This window comes from Eschrichtius robustus, chromosome 14 (assembly GCF_028021215.1).
Source record: "Eschrichtius robustus isolate mEscRob2 chromosome 14, mEscRob2.pri, whole genome shotgun sequence".
Lineage (NCBI taxonomy): Eukaryota > Metazoa > Chordata > Mammalia > Artiodactyla > Eschrichtiidae > Eschrichtius > Eschrichtius robustus.
The window spans coordinates 52,168,804-52,195,255 of record NC_090837.1 but is presented as its reverse complement, the minus strand read 5'-3'; the positions used below and the strand labels follow the sequence as shown (position 1 = coordinate 52,195,255).

General features: G+C 40.2%; 2 protein-coding genes across 8 annotated transcripts in view; one reads left to right on the top strand and one right to left on the bottom strand.

The window, feature by feature from the left end:
• TPGS2 (tubulin polyglutamylase complex subunit 2) overlaps positions 1 to 26,452 on the top strand; it is a 72,990-nt gene that overhangs the window by 45,269 nt on the left and 1,269 nt on the right. The window contains exons 5-7 of one of the 3 annotated variants that reach the window (XM_068562573.1): positions 6,503 to 6,616; positions 8,388 to 8,548; positions 9,694 to 15,210. The exons of 1 other annotated variant lie outside the window; for it this stretch is intronic. In XM_068562573.1, coding sequence (XP_068418674.1) covers positions 6,503 to 6,616; positions 8,388 to 8,548; positions 9,694 to 9,924 — 506 coding nt within the window. In that variant the 3' untranslated portion in view covers positions 9,925 to 15,210. Of the gene's footprint in view, positions 1 to 6,502; positions 6,617 to 8,387; positions 8,549 to 9,693; positions 15,211 to 19,588; positions 19,638 to 26,452 lie in introns of those variants that run through there. One more of the 3 variants, XM_068562575.1, reaches the window with a different exon arrangement.
• FHOD3 (formin homology 2 domain containing 3) overlaps positions 24,648 to 26,452 on the bottom strand; it is a 491,850-nt gene continuing 490,045 nt past the window's right edge. For 3 of the 5 annotated variants that reach the window (XM_068562563.1, XM_068562564.1, XM_068562565.1), the window contains one exon: positions 24,650 to 26,051. In XM_068562563.1, the coding sequence (XP_068418664.1) occupies positions 25,969 to 26,051 (83 nt within the window). In that variant the 3' untranslated portion in view covers positions 24,650 to 25,968. Of the gene's footprint in view, positions 26,052 to 26,452 lie in introns of all 5 variants that reach the window. The other 2 variants (XM_068562567.1, XM_068562566.1) reach the window with 2 other exon arrangements.

Here is a 26,452-nt window from a genome sequence, read left to right as displayed (position 1 = left end):
TAAAAAGACAGATAAATAAATTTTAAAAGGAGAAATGAGTGAAAAGGTGGAGGGTAAGAGAAATAGAAAATACATCCAGGTGACCTTCCATTGGAATTATAGGTGCTCAAAAAAGAGAAAAAGAATAGCTGGAAAGGGAATAATAAATAAACAGTAATAAACGAAAACTTTTATTCAATCTGCAGATTGAAAGGGCTCTCCTAGACTCAAATTGAATTCAGGAGAAAACAGACACCTAGGCATTACATGATGCAGAAAAAAATCACAAGCTTCTAGGCAAAAATAACAAATTACTTGTGAAGAGAGAATAATCAGACTGACATCAGACTTCTCACCTGCAACAGTGGAAACTAGAAGGCAGTAGAAAAACATAAACAGGTTACTGAGATAAAAGGAGTGAAAATCAAGAGTCCTGTATATACAGACCAAACATACGTCTCAGGTTATTAGAAGAATATTAAAGGATGTGTAAAACTTCAAGAACATAAATACTCTAACCAAAAGACAGATGAAATGGAATGGAGATCTCAAGATGCAGATATATAAAGAGGAAGGGAAACAAGAGATTAGTGAACCTCCTATGAAAGAGAAAGACTAAATTAAATCTTAATATCCAGGAATGTATACAACTTTTACATAAGAACTCTTGGAAAAGAGGGGACATAGTGCACAGAATATGTTTAAATGTATACTCTCAGCTAAACCTAACAGAAAAGAGAGAGGCAAGATATAAGAGCTTTATGGGTTAAATTGTGTCCCCTCCCCCCAAAAAATATTCATATGTTGAAGTCCTAACCTCACTACCTCAGACTGTGACCTTATTTGGAAATAGGGTCATTATAGATGTAAGTAGGTAAGATGAGGTCATACTGGAGTTGGGTGGAGCCCTAATCCAATATGACTGACAACCTTTTAAAAGGGGAAATTTGGAGATACAGATATAAAAGAAAGCCATGTGAAGATGAAGACAGAGATGGGGTGGTACTTTTACATACCAAGGAAAGCTAAAAGTTGCAAGCAAACCACCAGGAGCTAGGGGAGAGGCATAGAACAGATTCTTCTCCACAGCCCTCAAAAGGAACCAACCTTGACCTTGGATCTGTGGCCTCCAGAAGCGTGAGATAACAAATTTCTGCTATTCAAGCCATTCAGTTTGTGGTACTTTGCTACAGTAGCCCTAGCAACTAATACAAAGAATGTTCCAGAGAGTCCTTTTAATAGAAAATGTAGGACAAAGAGGAAAGGAAGTAGAAAGTGGAAGCCTCATCCTACTGTAGGAAAGAAATAGTATGCCTTGTTGGGGGAAACAGAGTGTCTTGGTGTATTGGTTTTCTATTCATGTATAACAGATTACCACAAATTTAATGGCTTGAAACACTAAAAATTTATTATCTAACAGTTTTCATGAGTCAGAAATTCAGCTACAGATTAGCAGAGTCTTCTGCTTAGGATCTTTTCAGGCTAAAAACAAGGTGTCAGCTGGTGCTGTGATCTCATCTGAGGCATAAGAGCCTCTTCCAAGCTCACTGGTGGTTGACCTTATTCAGTTTCTTGCAGCTGTGGGACTAAGTCCTTGTTTTCTTGTTGCCTGTTGGCCAGGGCTCGCTCTTGGCTCATTTAGGCTGCCCTCAGATTCTAGCCACAAGACCCTCTCACAATATGGCCACTTGCTTCTCAGCCAGCAGGAATATTTCTCTCCAGTCTGCTACAACAGAGTTTCATAATGTTACCTAATCAAGGGAATGACTACTCCATCATATTATAGGTCCTGACCACACTCAGGGGAGGAGGTTGTACAGGTGTGTATACACACAAGCATGAATCTTGGGGGCCATCTTAGAATTCTGCATACCACATTTGGTTAGAGAAACAATGGCATATTGTTCTCAAGTAAGGGTAGAATCATATGGATCCAGTCATGCAAATACATAACAAAAAGGAAGATAACCATTAAAGGAATAAAAAAATTACTGTAGAATCTCTAACCTAATAAAGGGAATGTTGAATCACATGAGTAAAAATAAGAAAAAGGGAAAAGAAACAACATTATAAAATAAGCAACAAAACATTAAGAGGAATAAAATAAAACAGATAAATCATTATGTTAAGTGTGCTGGAATTGAATTTCCCTTTTGAAAAGCAGAAACTATCAGATTGATATAAAAAGCAAAGCTCATCTATATGTTATTTTCAGGAGCATACTTAAACTGATGAAGAGGCCTCCTGATAATGGCAGATAGATAGGTAATTCAGAGCAGTCTTCCTGCTGAAGACAATTGAAAAGTCAGGGAACATATAAAAATCATCAAAGAGCTAATAAGATGATGAGATAGCACCAGATCAACATCCAGAAGAAGACAGAAATCCAGGACAGAGGCTCAATGTTTAGGGTTGCTTTTGCCTAGGATACACTGTCCTTTTCAAAAGAGGCAATGAGGCTACTGAAAAATTGAGAATTTGACCCATATGTGAGACGAGAAGAATAAAATGGAGTCTAGAACCTACAAAAGATGGCACCCATAAAAACTACCCTACCCTTTTGGTTAGCACCGTGAGGAGCTATATACTCTAGAAGATAGAATGAACCAGAAATAACCACTCTTCACATGGACCGAAGCCCAAGTATAAGTCACCTGTGCATCCCAGAAAATGTTAAATCCCAAAATTGGACTAATTTGATTCCAGATTACTAATTTCCTCAGGGGCCTGGCAGAAAAAAACAGAAATTCACTCCAGAGAAATGTACTAAAATTGACTGTGTTAATGGTTGCACGGCTCTAAATATACTAAAAACCATTAAATTGTACACTTTAAGTGAATAGTATGGTAGGTGAATTATATCTCAGTATAAAACTCATATAAAAATAAAATTCTTCCCTAGAGGAAGAAAATATTATCCTAGACCTCATTGTTTTTATAAATAATTTTTCAAAAATAATCCTACTAAAAAAGAACCAGGCACGTGAAGAAACACAACACCATGAACAAGAACCAGCGCAAATAACAGGTAACAGAAAGATATCCACTGTTATTCCTGAGGGTGAAATTATTAGGCACAGACTGTAGGACAGTGTGCTAATGTGCACATGGAGATAAAACCAAACTAAAAATTCAGTGAAGAACTAATGACAGTGACATTGTAGATTTGACCTTATGATTCTGGCCATGTGGCATACTACCTTTTACCAGATCAGGACTTGTGGAGATAATACTCTAAACTCTGGGGAAACTTTTAAAATAATTACCTAAAAGGACTGGAGAGTAACCAAAAATAAGCAGAAACTGGAGTGGCATCTACAAATGGCAGAAGGGAACCACACTGAATGATTTTCCTATTTTTATAACTTTTCACCTGAGGGCAGACCCCAGTCAGCATCAGTCAAGGCTGCTAAAACTTGGTGGGATCCTACAGTCTGGACTTTTGATTTCATCCAAGATGGAATAGTAGGGGCCAGATTTATCTTCCCACCTGGAACAACAAAAAAAAACAAAAACAGACAAAATATATAAAACAGTGGATGTTGTCAAGATACTGACCATCACACAGAGAAGAACGATGAGCTCTGAATGATGGGAAACAAATGAGGTGAACCCTAGCTTATTATCTGAAAGCTTCCAGTCGACAGCGTAGAGAAGGGAACCCAAGGAGAACATGTTGTACCTGTTAATTGAGAAGACAGAACTAAGAGCCCAGCTGGATGAAGACAGGTAGAGTTCACAGGACTGAGTAACAGAGAGGAATGAGCTGCATAGAGAGAGAACTGCAGAGATCTGCAGAGTGTCCTCCTCAAGTATTCAGGAAAGAACTGATGAGCACACACATGTGAAGATACTGCCCAAGGCCAGGGACAAAACCACCCAAGAAGATTAGAGGGAACAATGCCTGGTACTCACACTGTACCAGGAATAGTGTCCGTTTCCACCGGCCAGGCTGAAACACCTTATGGCTTACATAGAATTAGGTAGAGTACTCAGAAGGGTCCTGCCTCAGTAATGGGGAAAAAATTAGCCCTAGGTTAAATGTTGCCTTGGGTTCTGCCTGTCAAATACTAAGCACAAGACCGGAAAGTATCTGTTTTCGAGTAATGTAACTGTGTCTCAGAACAAAGCTCAACAATATTTATAGAAATATAAAAATAGCAAGCACTCAACAATGCAAAATTAACAATTTCTGGCATCCAATCAAAGATTACCAGGTATGCAAAAAAGCAGGGAAAAAAATGACCATAATGAGGAGAAAAATTAATTGAAACCAAACCAGAATTGAGATACAGTTTAGAATTAGCAGACACAGACTTTACAACAGTCATTACTATATTCTATATGTCCAAAAACTTAGTACAGACATGGAAGATAGGAAAAAACAAATCCAAACTTAACTTTTAGAGATTAAACTAGTTTCTGAGATGAAAAATACACTGGATGGGACTAACAATAGTTTAGATATTGCCAAAGAAAAGACTGGAGAACTTAAAGACATAATAATAGACAATCCAAAATAACACAGAAAGAAAATAAAAAATTATTTTAAAAGAGCATCGGTGAACTGAGGGACAACAAATGGTATAATGTATGTATAATTGGAGTCCCTGAAAAGAAGGGGATGGACCAGGAAATACTATTTGAAGAAATAGTGGCTCAAAACTGTACCAGTTACTTGGAACCTTAAACCATTATCTAAGAAGCTTAACAAGCCAGGAACAAGAAACATGAAGAAACAATACTAGGAAACATGAATTGCTCAAAATCAGGGATAAAGAGAAAATCTTAAAAGCAGTCAATGGGAAAAGACAATTCCATACAAAGGAGCAAAAATGGCATAATGGCAATGGCATATTTCTCATTGGAAACAATTCAATCAAGATAAAATACTCAGGGAAAGGGGAGGGATAAATTGGGAGATTGGGATTGACATATACATACTACTATATATAAAATAGATAACTAATAAGGACCTACTGTATAGCACAGGGAACTCTACTCAATACTCTGTAATGACCTATATAGGAAAAGAAAGAATCTAAAAAAGAGTGGATATATGTATAACTGATTCACTTTGCTGTACACCTGAAACTAACACAACATTGTAAATCAACTATACTCCAATAAAAAGAAAGAAAGAAAGAAAGAAAGAAAAAATCAGAGGAAAATCATGCTGTTAGACCGGAAGAAAAAATAAATACATTAAAAATTAAAAAATAAAATATTCTTTAAGCAAATTCATTTGATTAAAAAAAATGTAAAATACTCAAAGAAAAAAATTGTCAACCTAGAATTCTATACCCCATGAAAATATCTTTCAAAAACAAAGGCCTTTTCAAAAAGCAGTCTGGCAATGTCCATTCTATAATACTTCAGGGTGTCTAGCCATATAACAAAAGCACCAGAACAAAGGGACAGGTACAGAGATGATTACTGTAGCATTTGCAGCAGAATAATTTTGGCCCCCTATCAATAGGTGGCTGACAGGATAAATTAGGGTGCATCCACTCCCACAGACGTCAGGCAGCCATTAAAAAAAATGCATTAGAGTTACAACCCTTAGAGGGCTTTCCACATGGTATTATTGTATAGAAAGTAAGATTCAGGTAACATGTGTGGTATCCCATTTTTATATAGTAAATGATCTCACAGAATTTAAATGTATACCTATATGTCTGCCTAGGACCATATGAGATGAAGAATATGAAGGTATAACCACCAGGGGAGGGTAAAACCATGTTAAAGAAAGAAACAAAAACACAAAAAGCCCTCTTATTTAGAAATGTAAATATTTATGCCTTTATGTAAAATTATATGTATGGGTATATGTGTAAATCAAAAATATTATTTTTATATACTCTGTTTTATCCAATCTCTCCTAGGTTTGTTAAACCCTTTCCACCCCAGTCACTAATGCTAATCATTATTGCATAATTGCTGTAATGAAAGAAGCAGTAGAGAAGGTTTCTGATGCTTGCATTTCTAAGAATTTATCTTTTTTTCTGTTACATCATGGTATTTCATTTCTAGGTAGGTATTTCTAACAGAGCCAGACTTAGCATTAATTATAATGTTATAATTATAATAGAAATAAACATAAAATGCCACAAATATACATTTTAGACAGAGGAAAAAGGATTCTAATCAAAAGATCATGAAGTGCTATAAACAAGGGGAAAGCATGTATCTGGGGAAAAATAAAAAAGTTGTTCAGATTACTCTGACTTATGTAGTCCCACTCCCAAGAAGTTCAGTTTGTTGTCCTCATGCCCCCTTCCCCAGATTCCATGACACTGTCTATTGGTGGTAGGGGAGCCCAGACAGAGGCTTAGACCATGAATAAGACCCAGGGCATTTAGAGTATAGAATACATTTGGTCCACATTTGAAAATAATAGTTAAGAATATGTTTGAGATAAGGCTTTTTTTCCCTCTGTTTTTTTCATCCAAGCAAAGCTGGATGAATACGTATGTTTGAGCTGAGTGTGTTTGAACATTACCATTAACTTCTGGGTTTGCAGCTAGTGAGAACCAGCCAGAGAAGCCTCACTTTGATTCTCGCAGTGTAATATTTGAGCTGGATCCTTGCAACGGGAATGGGAAGGTTTGCCTTGTCTACAAAAGAGGGAAACCAGGTAAGAATCATGGCAGGCATGGTCCTGTAGTTTGGGAATGGCCTTGGCTGACCTTGCTCTCCAGCCATCACACAAAAGGCATGCTCTTCCCCGACCTCCTGAGGTGCTGCTGGGTCTCTTGTAGATGCCAAGACCCAGAAAACCCCTTTGGTCCTCTCTGAGCATCCCCCTTCAGGCCAATTACTAGAGTCTTTTTAAGCTATTGTCATTTGTGTCACTTGTGAGTTACTGCAAAATAATAAGATTAGGATAATAAGTGAATAAAAGCTAAAAGAAATAGTCATTCTGTTTATAACTCCTCCAGCAGGCTCATGCATTAGAAAAGCATCCAGGAAAAACATTGTCTGTCTTTTACATGTATTTATGTAGGCCAATTAACAGCAATAAAAACCTGAATTACTAGACCTCAATCTAAGATCCCAGATGGGAAATCAAGAGAAAAAGGCTCTGGCTTCTTGAGCAGTGGGCATCACCTGGCCCCCTAACAGCAATTCAGTCCCTAGGAACTACAGAGTTGGACAAGGTCCAGGCCTCTTCAAGTAGCTTTCTGCCTGCAAAGGGTGAGAAGACACACAAGGGTTTACCTCTGGGGGAAAGGAGAGATCATCTCCAGCTGGAGGAGTCTTTGTGAAGTAGCCTTTGAGCTGCATCTTTTTTTTTTTTTTAATATTTATTTATTTATCTATTTGGTTGCACTGGGTCTTAGTTGCAGCACGTGGGGCCACAACTAAAGAGCCCGTGTGCCGCAACTAAGGAGCCAGTGAGCCGCAACTAATGAACTGCATCTTGAAGTATAGGTCTGAATGAGATATGGGGGGTGTGGGGTGGGGGGCAAAAGGGGGCATCCAAGCAAAGGGATATGGGTAAAAGCCATGCCATGGGAGAACGCACCTGATTTGGGGGGAATGACAATTCCAGTTCATTGGCCACATGGTTCATCTTGTGGATGAGGAGGAGATGACACCAGAAGCCCAGTTATTCCCTTTCCTGAGGAGTTTTGAAAGCCAGGTGAAGGAGTTTGGACGTTATGTGGAAGTAGGTGGGGAGTCAAGGTTATTTAGCAGAAGTATGGCAGGATTCAAATGAAAATGTGACCACAAGCAGAAATGGAAGTGGAAGGTACTGGAGGATGGAGGCCACTTAGGGAGATGTTACAGCCATTAGACAGGAGATGAAATAGGAGAGGCCTAGGAGATGAACTAGGAGTACTAAGAATGGACGGTCAGGAGCAAGCGTGAGGCAGGAGCCGGTACAGTAGTGCCTGCTTCAGCTCAACCAGCACATCACACAGCCGCACAGGCAGGAGTCCCAGGAGAGGAAGCTGGTCTGGGCTCCTCCATGGTGGTTTCTCACAGCACTTCTAATTCCTGACAGACCTCCTGAGAAAGCCAGAACTATTCAGACAGAGTGTCTCTCCATCAGGAAGGCTGAGACCACAGTATGTACCTATTGGGGGAGGGGGAGTGTTGAGCCCGCACAAGAAAGGAGTGCTGCTTAGATAGCCTGAATGCACAGATGGCCAAAGCCCAGCAGATAGATCAGTCGACTGACTGATCAAGAATTTGTAAAAGAATATAAAGAAGCCAGTAACAGTGGCCACTGGAGAACAGAGCTGGGAGGTTGGAAGGGAAAAAAGGGAATTTTTACTTATAGTTTACATTCCTTCTACTATTGAAATTTGTTTTAACCATGAGTAGATGTTGACTTTATAGATAAAAGGAAAAAAGTGTTAAGCCATCCCTTCCTTTATGTCCTTTGTCTGCTATTTCAGCATTAGCACAAGACACTGAGATCTGGTTCCTGGACAGAGCATTATACTGGCATTTTCTCACAGATACATTTACTGCCTATTATCGCCTGCTTATCACCCACCTGGGCCTGCCCCAGTGGCAGTATGCTTTCACCAGCTATGGCATTAGCCCACAGGCCAAGGTAAGGGGGGACCACCTGTCATCTCAAACTGTAGAATGTATCAGAATCTTCGGAGGAAATGCTTAAATTGCAGATTCCCAGCTTCCTCATCTGATTCAGATCTGGGGTTGAGCCCAGGAGCCTATATGTTCAATAAGCAAGGCAGGTGCTTCCAATTTAGGTGGACAACCTCACTTTATACTAATCTAGTTAAGTGGTTCCCAAACTTGGCTGATCCTCAGAATCACCTGGGGAGTTTTTACTTCTAATAAAAAGGGGTTGGTGGTGGGGGGAGATTAGGTTTGATCATTCATTTTGGATAGGCAGTACATGCATACAGCAACAGTGAAAAATCAGTCTCTTATTCACTGGTTCTCCAGCTTCCCCATCCACTTCCTCACAGGTAGGCACTGTTAGTTTCTCTTGTGCCCTCACTGAGATACTTCATTGGATAGAAAGCATGCATGCATACAGTTTTTGGTTCCTTTTTTCTAAATCACAAGTGCGATATACTATTCACATTGTTCTGCACCTTCTTTTCACTTAACTCCATGTTGGAGCTCATTCCCTATCAATATATAGAGAGCTGTCTTTTTCAGTGATATAGAGTATTTCAAAGTATGGATGTGCCTCATTTATATTATAGATCCAGACACCATTTTAAACATACAGATGTCAGGTAATGCTGATATACTGCCTGGTTTGAGAGCACCAGGTGTGTCTAGAAGAACTTTTGACTGGGTGGCAAAAAATGAGGGATTCGATGAATGTGTGTATTCATCGAGTGGACCTCACTTTCCTCAAATGTCACATGACAGTGACATACATCCAGGCAACATAGTGGGTGGTTGTGATCAATGAAAATAAAGGTAGATGCCCTTTGCCCTCAGCTGCCCAGAAAGCCTGTTGGGAAGAGAGCAGGCAACTTTCCTTTACTCAGATTCTTAGGCCTCATGTTTAAAGGTTATGAGACCCCATAAAGCAATGTGTGTCTGTCTTCCCTTTTACCTAAAGGAAGTGCTAATAGATTTTAGAGGCAGTTTTTCCTAAAGTCTTTTACTCTGCCTCATCTCCCCAGCTCTCTACCCCTGTATCTCCCCTAAAGAACATAAACACATGCTCTTCTCCTTTGAATCGTGACCCTCTCTCCTAATTCTGCCTTACAGCAATGGTTCAACATGTATAAACCCATCACCTACAACACAGACCTACTCACGGAAGAGACCGACTCCTTTGTGAACAAGCTGGATCCCAGCAAAGTGTTCAAGAGCAAGAACAAGACCTTAATCCCCAAAAAGAAAGGGTCTGTTCAGCCTGCAGGTGGCCAGAAAGGGCCCGCAGGTCCTCCTTCCACCTCTAGATCCTCCTCTGGCTCTGGAAACCCTGTCCGAAAATGAGCGCTCCACCTCCAGCTCCCTAGCAGCCCCACAGCGACGATTTCCATGCACAGATGCCCCAGGCGTGGCCCAAGCCTCAGATTCTGTGTGTGGAACCATAGTCCTCTCCCCATCTGAGTGACAAAATCCTAGGCCTTTTACTGCCATTGGCTTGAGCCAGGAGTTGGAAGGGCATACTCAGGTCTCCCAAAGAATCCTTCCCTCATACCCCTTACAGCAGGTTGTGCCACCTACTGATTCTGGAAGCTGTGGCGAATGTAAGGTGTTGTGTAAGTGACTAAGTAGATCTCTTAAGAGCTTTCTTCTCTTTCTACTCCAACCCCCTACCCCTCAACAGTAATTAGAGAAGTCCCCCATAGAAACCACTGGTTTTGACCTATGAGGCATTAGAACTATGCTGCTCAATTGGTAGCCACTTTTTAAAGCAGCTAAATTTAAGCCATGTTAAAAATTCAGTTCCTCAGTTATATTAGCCACAATGGGAGTATTCATGTGGCTAGTGGATTCTGTATTAGCACAGAGATGATGAAACATTTCTGTATCATCACAGAAAGTTCTATTGGGCAGCACTGCATTAGAATACTTCTGCATTACCCTTCCTCAGATCAGTTAATTTTTGTTAGAGAATATTGATACCTTAATTTGATGGGTTATAATGTTCCATGAAAGACCTTGAATATACATTTTTATGTTCTTTATATCCTTTACCACAAACAGAGCTTGCTTTGCTCATTTTCAGTTTCCTATAGTTTCTCATCTTCATCGGTTTCCTATAAAGTTTCTTGTTTCCAGTTTTGTGATGTGATAGTTGCACATTTGCCAAAATTATCTTTATCTTTTTTTAAAAGAAGAGGTGATTCTGCTGTACCATTAAACCCAAAACAAAACAAAACCTCCCAAGCATTGCTTTGCCAGGACTCTTCATGCAGAGTTTTGATGAAATCAGTCACTGTTGACAAGAGCCTCCACCTGCTCTGCCTACTCACAACTGCTCAACAATTCATGGGGTAGCAGAAAAGGATAGAGAGGAACCAAGTTGTCAAGGATAATAGCTGAGGTTTAGTCTTCCAGAAGCATTTTTCTGCCAAAACTTATCAAAGGGAGAACCAGCAGTGCCAGATAAGAGATTCCAGCATTTGGCTGCCTCCCCAAGTCAGGGTTAGAAGGGGATTGAGAAGTTGCGTCATCTTCCACTGTGGCAGGTGTCCTTCCTCTAGAGATCATGGAGCCCCTGAATTATTTCTTAAGTCCTGGTCCAGCTCTGGATTTCATAAATGAAGCAGCAGAGGAGCCACGAAACAATGGCACCCTTTAAATCAGTGACAATCAGGTGGAATCCCCAAAGGGCTGTAGACAGAAGGGGGTTCCAACAAGGAAAGGTTTGAAACCTGCCTCAGGAGGAGCAGAGCACTCAAGAGCACGAATGGCTACCCAATATGTAGGACCCAGTGCAGAATGAAAATGTGGGGGCCTTTGTCCAAAAATCAGATAAACAGTACCATTAAAAGTACTAATACGGAGTAGCAATTCTCATATTAGACAAAATAGACTTTAAAATAAAGACTATTACAAGAGACAAAGAAGGCCACTACATAATGATCAAGGGATCAATCCAAGAAGAAGCTATAACAATTGTAAATATTTATGCACCCAATATAGGAACACCTCAATACATCATAAGGAAAATGCTAACAGCCATAAAAGGGGAAATCAACAGTAACACGATAACAGTAGAGGAATTTAACACCCCACTTTCACCAAAGGACAGATAATCCAAAATGAAAATATAAATAAGGAAACACAAGCTTTAAATGACACGTTAAACAAGATGGACTTAATTGATATTTACAGGACATTCCATCCAAAAACAACAGAATACACTTTCTTCTCAAGTGCTCATGGAACATTCTCCAGGATAGATCATATCTTGGGTCACAAATCACGCCTTGGTAAGTTTAAGAAAATTGAAATCATATCAAGTATCTTTCCTGACCACAATGCTATGAGACTAGATATCAATTATAGGGAAAAAAATCTGTAAAAAAATACAGATACATGGAGGCTAAAAAATATACTACTAAATAACCAAGAGATCACTGAAGAAATCAAAGAGAAAATCAAAAAATACCTAGAAACAAATGACAATGACAACACAATGACCCAAAAGAACCATGGGATGCAGCAAAAGCAGTTCTAAGAGGGAAGTTTACAGCAATACAATCCTACCTCAAGAAACAAGAAAAATCTCAACCTAACCTTACACTTAAAGCAGTTAGAGAAAGAAGAACAAAAAAAGCCCAAAGTTAGCAGAAGGAAAGAAATCATAAAGATCAGATCAGAAATAAATGAAAAAGAAATGATAGCAAAGATCAATAAAACTAAAAGCTGGTACTTTGAGACGATAAACAAAATTGATAAACCGTTAGACTCATCAAGAAAGAAAGGGAGAAGACTCAAATCAATAGAATTAGAAATGAAAAAGGAGAAGTAACAACTGACCCCGCAGAAATACAAAGGATCATGAGAGATTACTACAAGCAACTATATGCCAATAAAATGGACAACCTGGAAGAAATGGACACATTCTTAGAAAAGCACAACCTTCCGAGACTGAACCAGGAAGAAATAGAAAGTATAAAGAGACCAGTCGCAAGCACTGGAACTGAAACTGTGATTAAAAATCTTCCAGCAAACAAAAGCCCAGGACCAGATGGCTTCACAGGTGAATTCTATCAAACATTTAGAGAAGAGCTAACACCTATCCTTTTCAAACTCTGCCAAAATATTGCAGAGGGAGGAACACTCCCAAACTCATTCTATGAGGCCACCATCACTCTGGTACCAAAACCAGACAAAGATGTCACAAAGAAAGAAAACTACAGGCCAATATCACTGATGAACATAGATGCAAAAATCCTCAAAATACTAGCAAACAGAATCCAGCAGCACATTAAAAGGATCATACACCATGATCAAATTGGGTTTATCACAGGAATGCAAGGCTTCTTCAGTATACACAAATTAATCAATGTGATACACCATATTAACAAACTGAAGGAGAAAAACCATCATCTCAATAGATGCAGGAAAAGCTTTTGACAATATTCAACACCCATTTATGATAAAAACCCTCCGGAAAGTAGGCATAGAGGGAACTTACCTCAACATAATAAAGGCCATATATGACAAACCTAAAGCCAACATCGTTCTCAATGGTGAAAAACTGAAACCATTTCCTCTAAGATCAGGAACAAGACAAAGGTGCCCAACATAGTCTTGGAAGTTTTAGCCACAGCAATCAGAGAAGAAAAAGAAATAAAAGGAATCCAACTCGGAAAAGAAGAAGTAAAGCTGTCACTGTTTGCAGATGACATGATACTATACGTAGAGAATCCTAAAGATGCTACCAGAAAACTACTAGAGCTAATCAATGAATTTGGTAAAGTTGCAGGATACAAAATTAATGCACAGAAATCTCTTGCATTCCTATACACTAATGATGAAAAATCTGAAAGAGAAATTAAGGAAACACTCCCATTTACCATTGCAACAAAAAGAATAAAATTCCTAGGAATAAACCTACCTAAGGAGACAAAAGACCTGTATGCAGAAAACTATTAAGACACTGATGGAAGAAAGATGATACAAACGGAGAGATAGACCATGTTCTTGGATTGGAAGAATCAACATTGTGAAAATGACTCTACTACCCAAAGCAATCTACAGATTCAATGCAATCCCTATCAAACTACCAATGGCAGTTTTCACATTTTCAGAACTAGAACAAAAAGTTGCACAATTTGTATGGAAACACAAAAGACCCCGAATAGCCAAAGAAATCCTGAGAAAGAAAAATGGAGCTGGAGGAATCAGGCTCCCAGACGTCAGACTATATTACAAAGCTACAGTAATCAAGACAGTATGGCACTGGCACAAAAACAGAAATATAGATCAATGGAACAGGATAGAAGCCCAGAGATAAACCCATGCACATATGGTCACCTTATCTTTGATAAAGGAGGCAAGAATATACAATGGAGGAAAGACAGCCTCTTCAATAAGTGATGCTGGGAAAACTGGACAGCTACATGTAAAAGAATTAAGTTAGAACACTCCCTAGCACCATAGACAAAAATAAACTCAAAATGGATTAAAGACCTAAATGTAAGGCCAGACACTATTAAAGTCTCAGAGGAAAACATAGGCAGAACACTCTATGGCATAAATCACAGCAAGATCCTTTTGGACCCACCTCCTAGAGAAATGGAAATAAAAACAAAAATAAACAAATGGGACCTAATGAAACTTAAAAGCTTTTGCACAGCAAAGGAAACCATAAACAAGACGAAAAGACAGCCCTCAGAATGGGAGAAAATATTTGCTAGTGAAGCAACTGACAAAGGATTAATCTCCAAAGTATACAAGCAGCTCATGGAGCTCAATATCCAAAAAGCAAACAACCCAATCAAAAAATGGGCAGAAGACCTAAATTGACATTTCTCCAAAGAAGATATACTGATTGCCAACAAACACATGAAAGGATGCTCAACATCACTAATCATTAGAGAAATGCAAATCAAAACTACAATGAGGTATCACCTCTCACCAGTCAGAATGGCCATCATCAAAAAATCTACAAACAGTAAATGCTGGAGAGGGTGTGGAGAAATGGGAACCCTCGTGCACTGTTGGTGGGAATGTAAATGGATACAGCCACTATGGAGAACAGTATGGAGGTTCCTTAAAAAACTAAAAATAGAACTACCATATGACCCACCAGTCCCACTACTGGGCATATGCCCTGAGAAAACCATAATTCAAAAAGAGTCGTACCACAGTGTTCATTGCAGCTCTGTTTACAATAGCCAGGACATGGAAGCAACCTAAGTGTCCATTGACAGATGAATGGATAAAGAGGATGGGCACATATATACAATGGAATATTACTCAGCCATAAAAAGAAACGAAATTGAGTTATTTGTAGTGAGGTGGATGGACCTAGAGACTGTCGTACACAGTGAAGTAAGTCAGAAAGAGAAAAACAAATACCGTATGCTAACACATATATATGGGCTCTAAAAAAAAAAAAAAGGTTCTGAAGAACCTAGGGGTAGGACAGGAATAAAGACGCAGACGTAGAGCATGGACTTGAGGACACGGGGAGGGGGAAGGGTAAGCTGGGACAAAGTGAGAGAGTGGTATGGACATATATACACTACCAAATGTAAAATAGATAGCTAGTGGGAAGCAGCCACATAGCACAGGGAGATCAGCTTGGTGCTTTGTGTCCACCTAGAGGGGTGGGATAGGGAGGGTGGGAGGGAGATGCAAGAGGGAGGAGATATGGGGATATATGTATATGTATAGCTGATTCACTTTGTTATACAGCAGAAACTAACACACCATTGTAAAGCAATTATAGTCCAATAAAGCTGTTAAAAAAAAAAAGTACTAATTTGTTTTACCTTTCTTCTGTGGTTTCTCTCACAACTTGTTACAGTGTTTTATCTGTTTGGTACTTGATGCTGTTCTAGGAAAAATTAAAACTTTAAATTATTAGCGTTAATTTTATCATTCCTCTTTCTATTGTGCTATTCCAGTTTTTAGTGCAGCTACAGAGCATTTAACTCATGTACAGCATTACCAAAAATTACACAATTATTACTTTGTACCTTGTGTATGCATATATGTTCCATTCTTATCAGAACAGTGGAAACAACACGCAAAACTAGGTCAACTGATATTTCACTTCTTGATATGTACACATTCCATCAACACCCTCAACTTACCGATGACTAAGGAAGGACTGAAAGAAAGAGAAATTTTGAGCTGCCCTATGTTTTCCTTTTCTTCTGTGTCATCATTTCAGCGTAAGTGGTTGGCTAATACAGGAAAGTAACATGAGTAAGAAAGGGAATGTTTGGGTGCCATGGTCATTCATGCTTCTTAGAATGCCATTATCTTCTTTTTGCATTCAAATCAAGTCTGGTTCAAATAGAAAGTATGACCTTTTGGGGCCCTTGTGTCCCCACTTTCTCAGTTGTAGACATAACATGCTTGCCTTGTACTTAACTCTGAACCTCCCTGGACTCTCATGTATGGTGGGCCCACTAGAATTCTGTGCTCACGAGAATCACGATGGCTGTAAATGAAAGAGGTGGTAAGGAACAGTGGACACACATATTGCACATATCTCCTCTGCCCATGTGTATGCTTGTCTCATCACGCTTGACTTACAAAACACAAGTTCAAAGATAAAACTAAGAGTTTCAAGGCAGTAACAGGAGAGCATTAAACCAAGTGTGAGGCCTTCTGAGTGTGGAGCCCTGTGTGACTGCACAGGTCACATGCCCATGAAGCTGGCCCTGGTGAAGGGGGAAGGGAGCATTCCTGGCGAAAGGCTTCAGACAATGCCTGAGTGGTTGAGTGGGTTACATGGGGGAAAAGCTCACAAGGATACTAATGTTTTGAAACTAAAGCAATTAAAATGGCAATAGGCACTACTATAAATCAACCGCCCAGGAAGAAGACTCTATGCTGGAATTACAGAAAGAGAATAAATGGCAGGGTGCTTCACGATGCATTGATGTAGCTAAGACTGTGCATGAAGTGCCACATCATCATGCTGCTTGCGTCCTACAGCAGGGAAGTACCCAAGCCAAGGATAGGCATGACAAGGGGCAGCTTGCACAGGATAATCCACAGAACATGGGTTATTCCTGTGCTCCCCAAACGTGGACATGCATCAGTGTCAGTGGAATCGTGTGTAGAAAATAAGATGCATAGATCCCACTCCAGACCTACTAAATCAAAATTGCAAGGAAAGATTCCAAGCATCAGGGCTTTTAATCAACCACAATGATGACAGTAATGTTCACTGACTCTGAAACTTTCTGCTTAATGGGCCTGGGTGGTTTTGCTTTCATTGCAGGAGAAGAACTCAAAATGTTTTTAATCTAGTGAAGCATATACAATGACTGGAACAGAAGAACCAAGGGACCTTTTAGTTTCTATATGAAATACATCCATTTTTAAAACTTTTTATTATGGAGAATTTTAAACATTTACAAAGATAGAATAGTATAATGAATCCCCGTGTATCCATCACCCAGTTTCAACAATTATCAGCTTATGACCAATCATATTTTATCTATACCCCTGTTCTTTATCCCTCGTTTTAATTTTTAAATAATTCCATTTTAACTTACCTGTTGATTTTAAGTTATACTTCTTTGCATTATATTTTAGCAGTTGCTCTAGAGATTACAATATGTATTCTTAACTTTTTTTCTGTTCAACACAGTAGCCACTTATATATACATAGGGTCCCTGGAAGCCACATTTGTGTAGTATAACTCTGCCTCCTTGACTACAGTTGACTGACACTGGGCGAGTACCAATCCAAATTGGGATCTTGTGATTAATTTCCTTCTTTGGCTTAAGCCAACCCAGACTGGATTCTGTTTTTCCCACCAAGCATTCTCTGGTTAACACATCAGCCTTCATTATGGAGTTACTGTGAAGATTAAATACACAGGTAAGAACTCAAAGTTTAGTCCCTTCTTCCTTTGTAATGTGACTGTAACCTTTCTTTCTAGCCGTTAACTTTCTACATGAGCCAGCTGGCTCTGCCTACTGATCCTCTCACTTTGCTTCCTAAACACCAGTGTGGTTCTCCTTCTGCGACTTCATACCTATAGTTTCCTACCTGCCAGTGCTGGCCAGTTGTGCCACATCTTCCTTCCAAGGTCCAGCTCCAGTCTACCTCCACCTCAAAGCTTCTGAGAAGCTGAGTTCACAAGGAGAGCCCACTCTAGCGGGGGGGGGGGGGGGAGCGCTTCACGCCTGTACCACTCAGTTAACTTTTGATCATCTTGCCTTGTTTCCTCTGTGTCCTCAATGGTAGTTGAGATGGGGGCCTTAATTTACCAGTGCAAGCTATGCTGCTTATTGTGAAACCACATGAAATATTACATTAAACTTAATTCATAATTTTGTGCTAAATCAGGAGCTGCCACATACTTAAATCCAGGATAGACCAATAGAACAGACTACCAAATAATGAGAAAAAAAGTTGTGAAAATGCTGTTTAAATGTTCATTTAAATCCTCAAAATGCAACCACTGCTTTATTTTAGAGGCAGGACATCTTAGTTCAGCTCAGAGACCACCTCTCTCAGAAGACCCTGTTGTAATGCAATATGTTGCTGGTATGCCAATGTTTTGGCATCCAAACTGTCTCTCCCAGACTGCCTCTTGCCACTCACTGGCTGTGACTCAGAAATCTTTTATCAGACAATGTCCCTCTATTTGTGGTTTCAGAAGTGGGATCTTTGTGGGCACACATCCTTGTGTTTCCTATAGCACCCAACACCCAGGCCTTGCCCAATACCCACCTTGGTAGAGGCAGCACTTCAAATAAACGCAGCCATCCAACTGGATGTTTGCCAATATCCAACCAATTCATCTCACGTGGATAAACTCTATTGAGAGTAGGCCTCCCAGATGATAAGGGTGAAATGCAGTAGTGAGGACCATGGTGAAAGCAATACAAGAACTAAGTGGTGCTTTGTAAAGCTTTATTACAGGGTGGATTTAGCTGTTGGAGATGTGTTCTTGGCCACGGCGTATATCACCGGGTCACGCATACAGGCTTGATGTGGACTCCGCTGAGGAGAGAGCGCATCTTCTAGGTGGGATATGTAGGGAGAGAAGAGTGCGTATTTGATGGCAGTGAACATCAATCACAGAATTCTCCACTGAGGACAAGAACTCCCAAGGCTCAGGACACAATGTAGGCAGGCAGTGGACATAGCTTCTTAGACACTGTACTTAAGTTCTTGATAGAACGGCAGTCCAAAGCAATTCTATACACAATTTCACATAAAAACTTCCTTTTTGTAAAATGAATAAACAGCAACAAAGTACATAAAAAGATGCGTTCTCTCAGACCTGTGATATCCAGTACTGTACAGTAGTGACTAACCACAGGTAGCCATTAAACGTAAATAAAATTCTGCTCGTCTCTCTAGTCACATTTCAAGTGTTCCGTAATCACGCATGTCTAGTGGCTACCATATTGGAATAGGGCACATATAGAACATTTCCATCCTCACATTTCTATTGAGCAGCCCTGTCTTAGACCACGCATGGCTTGTTTTTACATTACAAATCTCAGAATAACTGCTGCAAAGCCCTTTTATAACATGCTATATTCAACAAAGAACAGGGACATTTACTCAATTTAATATACTTTTGTAAGATACAGCATCCTTTCATACTTTAAATATTCTTTTTACAACCCCTGGCTCACAGGGAAGGCCAGGGATGAGTCAGCATGCCACTGCATACCTTGGAAAAGGGCCCATTTCTCTGGCTGCAGAGTGGCCAGCGTGGGTTCTGGGCTTTGCCCCGCATTGTAGCCAAAGGCCCCGAAGCAACTCAGCCTCTAGGGCTCTGCACGGTCTCCAGCATGGAAAGCTGAGGGAAATGAAGGTGCAAATTTTCTACATCTTAAAGCAGTTCATCTCCTCTGCCCTCCCAGGGAGCAGGTGGGCCTGACTGAGAACACGCTCCCAAATTCAGAAGTAATCGCTCAAGAAGTGACATTTCTCAAATCACCTTCTCTTCCTCTACAGATCAGTTACCTTTATGTTTTTTCACAGCATAAGGAGTGGCAAAGAATACCTCGGAGAGCAACCAGAGCAGGGACACAAACAGGCCTCAGCATAGTTCAAGACGAATGAAGACACCTCGTCCCTCAAGCAAAAGCTGCACAGTGAGGGACAACTATTAAGGACAAGATTAAACCTCTGGAAGAACAGCTTACCTTTACCAAGGCTCCAGTGCCCAACTTTATACTTTTAAACTTTTTTTTTTAAATGAGGTCATCCCTTGGGAGAGATGGAGATACAGATTGCACTTGAGGATCTCTGTTTAAATCTCTAGTGGTTCCTAAGGCACACCTGCTCCCATAGGTGGCTCTAGACCATGGCCACACAGGTTCCAGACAGAGTGTTGGGATTCTAGAATATAGGCTTATTGAACAACTTAATAAGAAAAACTATTTTCCTTTAAACGTGATTCTAACACAGACTGCTGTGGCCTTAATTACCATTCTCACACATCATGTTTTTGGCCATTTAAAAAAATGGGAAATCACCTTCAATATTATAATATCAATAATAGGAAAAATTCAATCAAGCACAAGACAAATTTAAAAATTAGTCTTACAACATTCTTCTACAAACACAAGCTTATAAAGTTTAATTTAACCCAAAGGTGAACTTCCATTTACAGATGTTGATTTAGGAAGTTGTTTAAACTTCTACAACCTTTACAGATTTCAGGACAAGTTCTTCTTCCATAGATAGACAAGTTATTTTTTTATACCATCTACTGACGGGCTGCTAGATTAGAGCCCATTTTCTTCCATTGAGACTGCATATCTGAGGATGGTTTACACTGGGAATGGACTCCTTTATTCCCTTGTCACTTCCAATCTTATGCCTAATCTTCTGAGCCAAGAAGGGCTCTGATGAATTCAATCAAATTGAATTCCTCTAATTCTGTAGCCAGGTCTGCCACCAGCTGCTGTGTGCTGAGCTCCAGTCAAAATGACCTAAATCAGCATACCATCAAGGACACCTTTTTTTCTGAGGCTGGATAGAACAGCTACAAAAGCTTCCCCAGGCATCCATCTCTTTCTGTATAGCTACATTTTAGATTCTTATTTGAAACTTGGGGTTTACAAAAATATAATTTTTCCCTTGGGTACTCAATTCAAATGTTTTTTGGAAGGGGTGATTGCTTCTGTTTCCTAGCCCACTGCTGTGCCCAGAAGTATCTGGCTGTCACCCTGTGGAACCCCCTCCCAGAAAGCAGTGCAGGGTTAAAAGCATTTCTAGGCAGATGCTACTAAAGGGTAAGGGGTCTCTCTGAAGGAAAATGAGCCTTCTGGTTTATTTTCTGAAAGAGCAGTAGCCAAGGCCTCTGCTTAGCTAGGCCAACTGAATAGTCCAAGTACTGCAGTGACCTATCGCAATCCAAGAAAGCCTGCCGCTGACACAGAGGAACAGAAGGTGTCCTACTTACCTTGTGGTGGATTTAATGCCATATCTTTAATGTGCTGTGCCGATCCTCTGTGGAATATCTTTATTTTCTTCCAGTTTTATTTAGATATAATTGACATATAGCCCTATATATGTTTAAGGTATACAGCCTAATGATCTGACTTACATACAACATGAAATGATTACACAGTAGGTTTAGTGAACATCCATCCTCTCATATAGATGCAAAATTAAAGAAACAGAAAAAAAGTATTTTTTTCTTGTGATAAGAATTCATAGGATTTACTCTCTTAACAACTTCATATACAATATACAGCAGTGTTAATTATATTTATCATGTACATTACATCCCTAGTACTTATTTACCTTATCTGGAAGTTTGTACCTTTTGACTGCCTTCATCCAATTCCTCCTCCCCCCACCTGCTGCCTCTGGTAACCACAAATCTGATCTCTTTTTCTAAGAGTTTGTTTTGAAGTATAATTGGCCTATAACACCATGTTAGTTATTCCCTAGTGTACAACATAGTGATTCAATATTTCTATACATTTCAAAATGATCACCATAAGTCTAGTTACCATCTGTCACCACACAAAAGCATTATGTAATTATTGACTATATTCCCCACACTGTGTATTTCATACCTGTGACTCATTTATTTTATAACTGGAAGTTTGTACCTCTTAATTTCCCTCACCTATTTCTCTCCTTCCCCCAACTCCTTCCCCTCTGGCAAACACCTGTTTGTTCTCTGTATCTATGAGTCTGTTTCTGTTTTGTTATGTTTGTTCATTTGTTTTCATGTATAGATTTCACATTAAAGTAAAATCATACGGTATTTGTCATTCTCTAACTTATTTCACTTAGCGTAATACCCTCTAGGTCCATCCATGTTGTCACAATTGGCAAGATTTCATTCTTTTTTTATGGCTGAGTAACATTCCATTGTGTGTGTGTGAATATATATATGTACACCACATCTTCTTTATTCATTCATCTATCAATGGGAACTTAGGTTGCTTCTATATTTTTGGCTATCATAAGTAATGCTGCAATAAACATAGGGGTGCATATATCTTTTCTAATTAGTGTTTTTGTTTTCTTCAGATAAATACCCAGAAGTGGAGTTGCTAGATCATATGGTAGTTCTATTTCTAATTTTTTGAGGACCCTATATACTGTTTTCCATAGTGGCCACATCAATTTACATTCCCAGCAAAAAGGTTTCCCTTTTCTCCACATTCTCCCCAACACTTATTTGTTGTCTTTTTTATAATAGTCATCCTGACAGGTATGAGATGATATCTCATTGTAGTTTTGATTTGCACTTGTCTGATGATTAGTGATGTTGAGCATCTTTTCAGGTGCCTATTGACCATCTGTATGTCTTCTTTGGAAAAACGTCTATTCAGGTCCTCTGCCCATTTTTTAAAATTGTTATTTATTTATTTTTGCCCACGCCATGCAGCTTGTGGGATCTTAGCTCCCCAACCAGGGATAGAACCTGCGCCCCCTGCATTGGAAGCATGGAGTCCTAACCACTGGACCACCCTGGAGGTCCCCTCTGCCCATTTTTTAATCAGGTTTTTTTTTTTTTATGTTGAGTTGCAGGAGTTCTTTGGATATTTTGGATATTAACCCCTTATCAGGTATATTGTTTGCAAATGTCTTCCCACACTCAGTAGGTGGCCTTTTCATTTTGTTCATAGTTTCTCTCCCTGTGCAAAAGCTTTTTAGTTTGATGTAGTCCCATTTGTTTATTCTGTTTCCCTTGCCTGAGCAAAAAAAAAGAAAAAAAAAAAAATGTCAAAGAGCATACTGCCTATGTTTCCTTCTAGAAGTTTTATGGTTTCAGGTCTTACATTTAAGTCTTTAATCCATTTTGAATTTATTTTTGTGCATGGTGTGAGAGAGTAGTCCAGGTTGATTCTTTTGCATGTAGCTGTCCAATTTTCCCAACACTATTAATTTAAAATGCTATATTTTCCCCATTGTATATTCATGCCTCCTTTGTTGTAGATTAATTATGACAATATAAGTGTGGCATTTCTGGGCTCTCTTTTCTGTTCCATTGATCTATGTGTCTGTTTTTGTGCCAGTACCATACTGTTTTGATGATTGTAGCTTTGCAGTATAGTTTGAAATCAGGGAGTGTGATACCTCCAACTTTGTTCTTCTTTCTCATGATTGTTTTGGCTATTCAGTGTCTTTTGTGTTTCCATACAAATTTTAGAATTATTTGTTTTACTGCTGTGAAAAATGCCATTGGTATTTTGATAGGGATTGCAATGAATCTGTAGATTGCCGTGAGTAGTATAGTTGTTTTAGCAGTATTCTTCCAATCCATAAGCATGGTATATCTTTGTGCACCCTCCCCTCCATCCCCAAATCCCTCAGTAAGTTATTTTTTAAATAGAAAGAAAAAACCTTAAGACTCCAAAGAAACCAAAACCCAGGCATCTTTAAAGCATTTGCCTTACTTTACCAGCAGTTTTGTAATTTCAACCCAGATTAAGAAATAGACACAAGAATATGTATGGTGATGACCAGCACAATTAGCAACAGCATCTCACAAGTGTGAAGTATCATTCACTTTAATGCTTCTCAAAAGTCTTTTAGAGAAATTTAACTCCTTGAATTAAAAACACTAATAGAGGCAGCCAGAATGAGTGGCGACAAGGAGAGAGGAAGTGAGCAATAGAAAAAAATCCTTCAGATTCATTAAAAACTACTAAACCAATTCCCAATAAAAAGAGAGCCTCTTTACCTAGCTGTAACCAAGAAATTAGTTGACCTAGCTTAATCCCTCTGAGAATTTTTTAATCCCTAAAATAAAATTAACATTAGAGTTATTCAGTCACTTCCTTCCAAATGTGACCTTTTATTCTACAGCAGTAACTCTCAGCAGAACACCAGGGGCCCCCAGAAGGGCATCAATGTATTTGTTCACTAAATGGTGGAAAAAAAAAAAAAAAATGTGTCTTCCTTCTGTTTGCCCATCACAATCCCCAGTGATACAGATATTCCATGTTCATATTCAGTGCCAAGGCTCTCACAAACCACTAAACCATATGTGGAATATTATACGTTATTTAGAACCATAAGGAAATAAACATTGATACCCTATGCACCCTTTTCAATAAAGTGATTAAACTCAATTGTCTGGAATATACAGACCTAACTCTTGTAGGTTCCAGACTCTCTGGGGGGCTCACATGCATCATGTATTATTTGACAAATGCCCGCTTGAAAGAGCTCCCTGTCTCCCCGATAGTGCAGATGCAGAAGATGGGGGGGAAACAGTCACAGAAGCCTGTGGGGTGAATATATTATCTTCAGCTCTTCAGACTACAGGACTGCATCCTGTCTCTAAATCACATCTGCCCAGATTCAGGAATGCACAGTCACAGAGGTTTTGAAAGTGAGGCACAGGAGACTTCCCTGGTGGCACAGTGGTTAAGAATCTGCCTGCCAATGCAGGGCACACGGGTTTGAGCCCTGGTCCAGGAAGATCCCACATGCCACAGAGCAACTAAGCCCGTGCGCCACAACTACTGAGCCCGCGCTCTACAGCCCATGAGCCACAACTACTGAGCCTGAGTGCCACAACAACTGAAGTCCGCATTCCTAAAGCCCGCGCACCGCAACAAATAGTAGCCCCCACTCGCTGCAACTAGAGAAAGCCCGCGTGCAGCAACGAAGACCCAATGCAGCCAAAAAATTAATTAATTAATTAATTCATTTTAAAAAAGAAGGCACAGATAGAATTGGTGACCTGATGATCTTTTGGCACCACCCCCATTGAATACCTGCTGCAATTGTTGACCCTTCCCTATTTTCAGAGGCAGAGTTTCTTCACAGGGAGCCATGTGACCCTGGGCTGAGGGTCTCTGTGGAGGGCTTGGCATCAGGCCCCTCAGCGTGGCTCTGCAGTTGCTGAGAGCTCCTCACAGCGCCTTCCCCTCTGGACACCTGAGCTGCTGATGACCTGCACTTGAGTGCCAAGGACAACACTTCTGAAGTTCTCTGCTGGCGAAGCTTCAAATTTTCATTTTGTTTTGGTGACTTAGTAAATTTTTTTGAGAAAATGAATTTTTACATAACAAGCAAGTGAATAAGTTGCAGAATAGTTCAGATTTTTAAAATGCTACTCTAATTTTTGTTTCTACATCACAAAGGAGCAAAAACAAAGCACAGGGGTGAGGCGATACACGTGAGGTTATTGCTAACTTGTACTGCCACAAAGATTGATGTCTAATTAATCTGGAGTTACAAAGAGCACATGTCAGTGCTTCTCTCTCAATTAACAAAAAAAAAAGGAAACCCAAAGGGCCTGGAGGCCATTCCGAGCCAGGGTCCTTCTGATGAACCCGAGAAAAGGTTTTGCTGATTCAGAAGGAGGCAAGCCTATGGAGCTGTTTAAAGTCCTGCACCAGGAGAATGAAAATTTCTGGTCATGGCATTAAACTCTATTTATTTAGTATTTGAAACATGGTGTACATTTCTGAATTTGTATAAACATTTAGTACATCTAAAATCCACAACTGGTAAACAATCTGTGCTTTCTTTTGTGTACAATTTTGGAGTTTACATCTGGATATTTTGGTGTTATGGAGAGACCCAGTCTGTGAACCTAATCAAACTGCCTCATGACCATAGTAACTGTGACAGAAGTGATTTGCTCCTTAAAAGGGCTGTTCCTTGCACAGAAAAGGTGTCACGCTTTGGAACTACTAAGCCAGGTGTCAAGGAAACAAGAGAAACACAGCTGACATGATGAAGAAAGTCTGTGAAGGGGACTCCAAGATCCATGTCAGTGCACAGCGGGCTACGCAAGTCACTCGGTGACACCTAGGCATGGGCACCCCTTTCAGAACCTTTGGGTGTCAGAGCCTCCTCACCTCCCACCGGAGGGGTTCCTTCCAGCAGGAGCTTGCACTCTGCATGGGCATCCACCTTAGGGCACCAGGGGGTCACAGCTGCAGCTCTGAGGTGCCCACCAGGCCCAGGGCCCTGGCTTCTTCCGGAGTCAAGCCACTCTTCAGGGTCCTCCGCACTGCAGTGGCGCCGGCAGACCAGAGGCGAAGGGACGAGAAGAGAAGGCAGTGTTAGCAGCCAGGCACGTGGCAGTCAGGCCACAGGCCTCCTTCCCCCGAGGACTCCCAGAGGACTCACAGCGCTCACGGACACTTGGCCCCGTCCTACTCCTGCTGAAGTGCCCTGGCTGGCTGGCCGCCGGGGCAGGGAAAATCTAGGGGCTGCCAGGGACTGACCTGAAGATGACACAAGCACTGACCTGGAAAGTCAGGCAGATAGGGGACCTCGTAAGAGGGGAGTGGGGGAGGAGAGGCCCACCGTCATGAGGTGCCTGAGAAATGGTGCAAACTACAAAATGCAGGTGGCATGTTGAGAGCTCAGCCTTTCCCAGCATAAGGAGCGGATCAGAGCTGGAAAAGG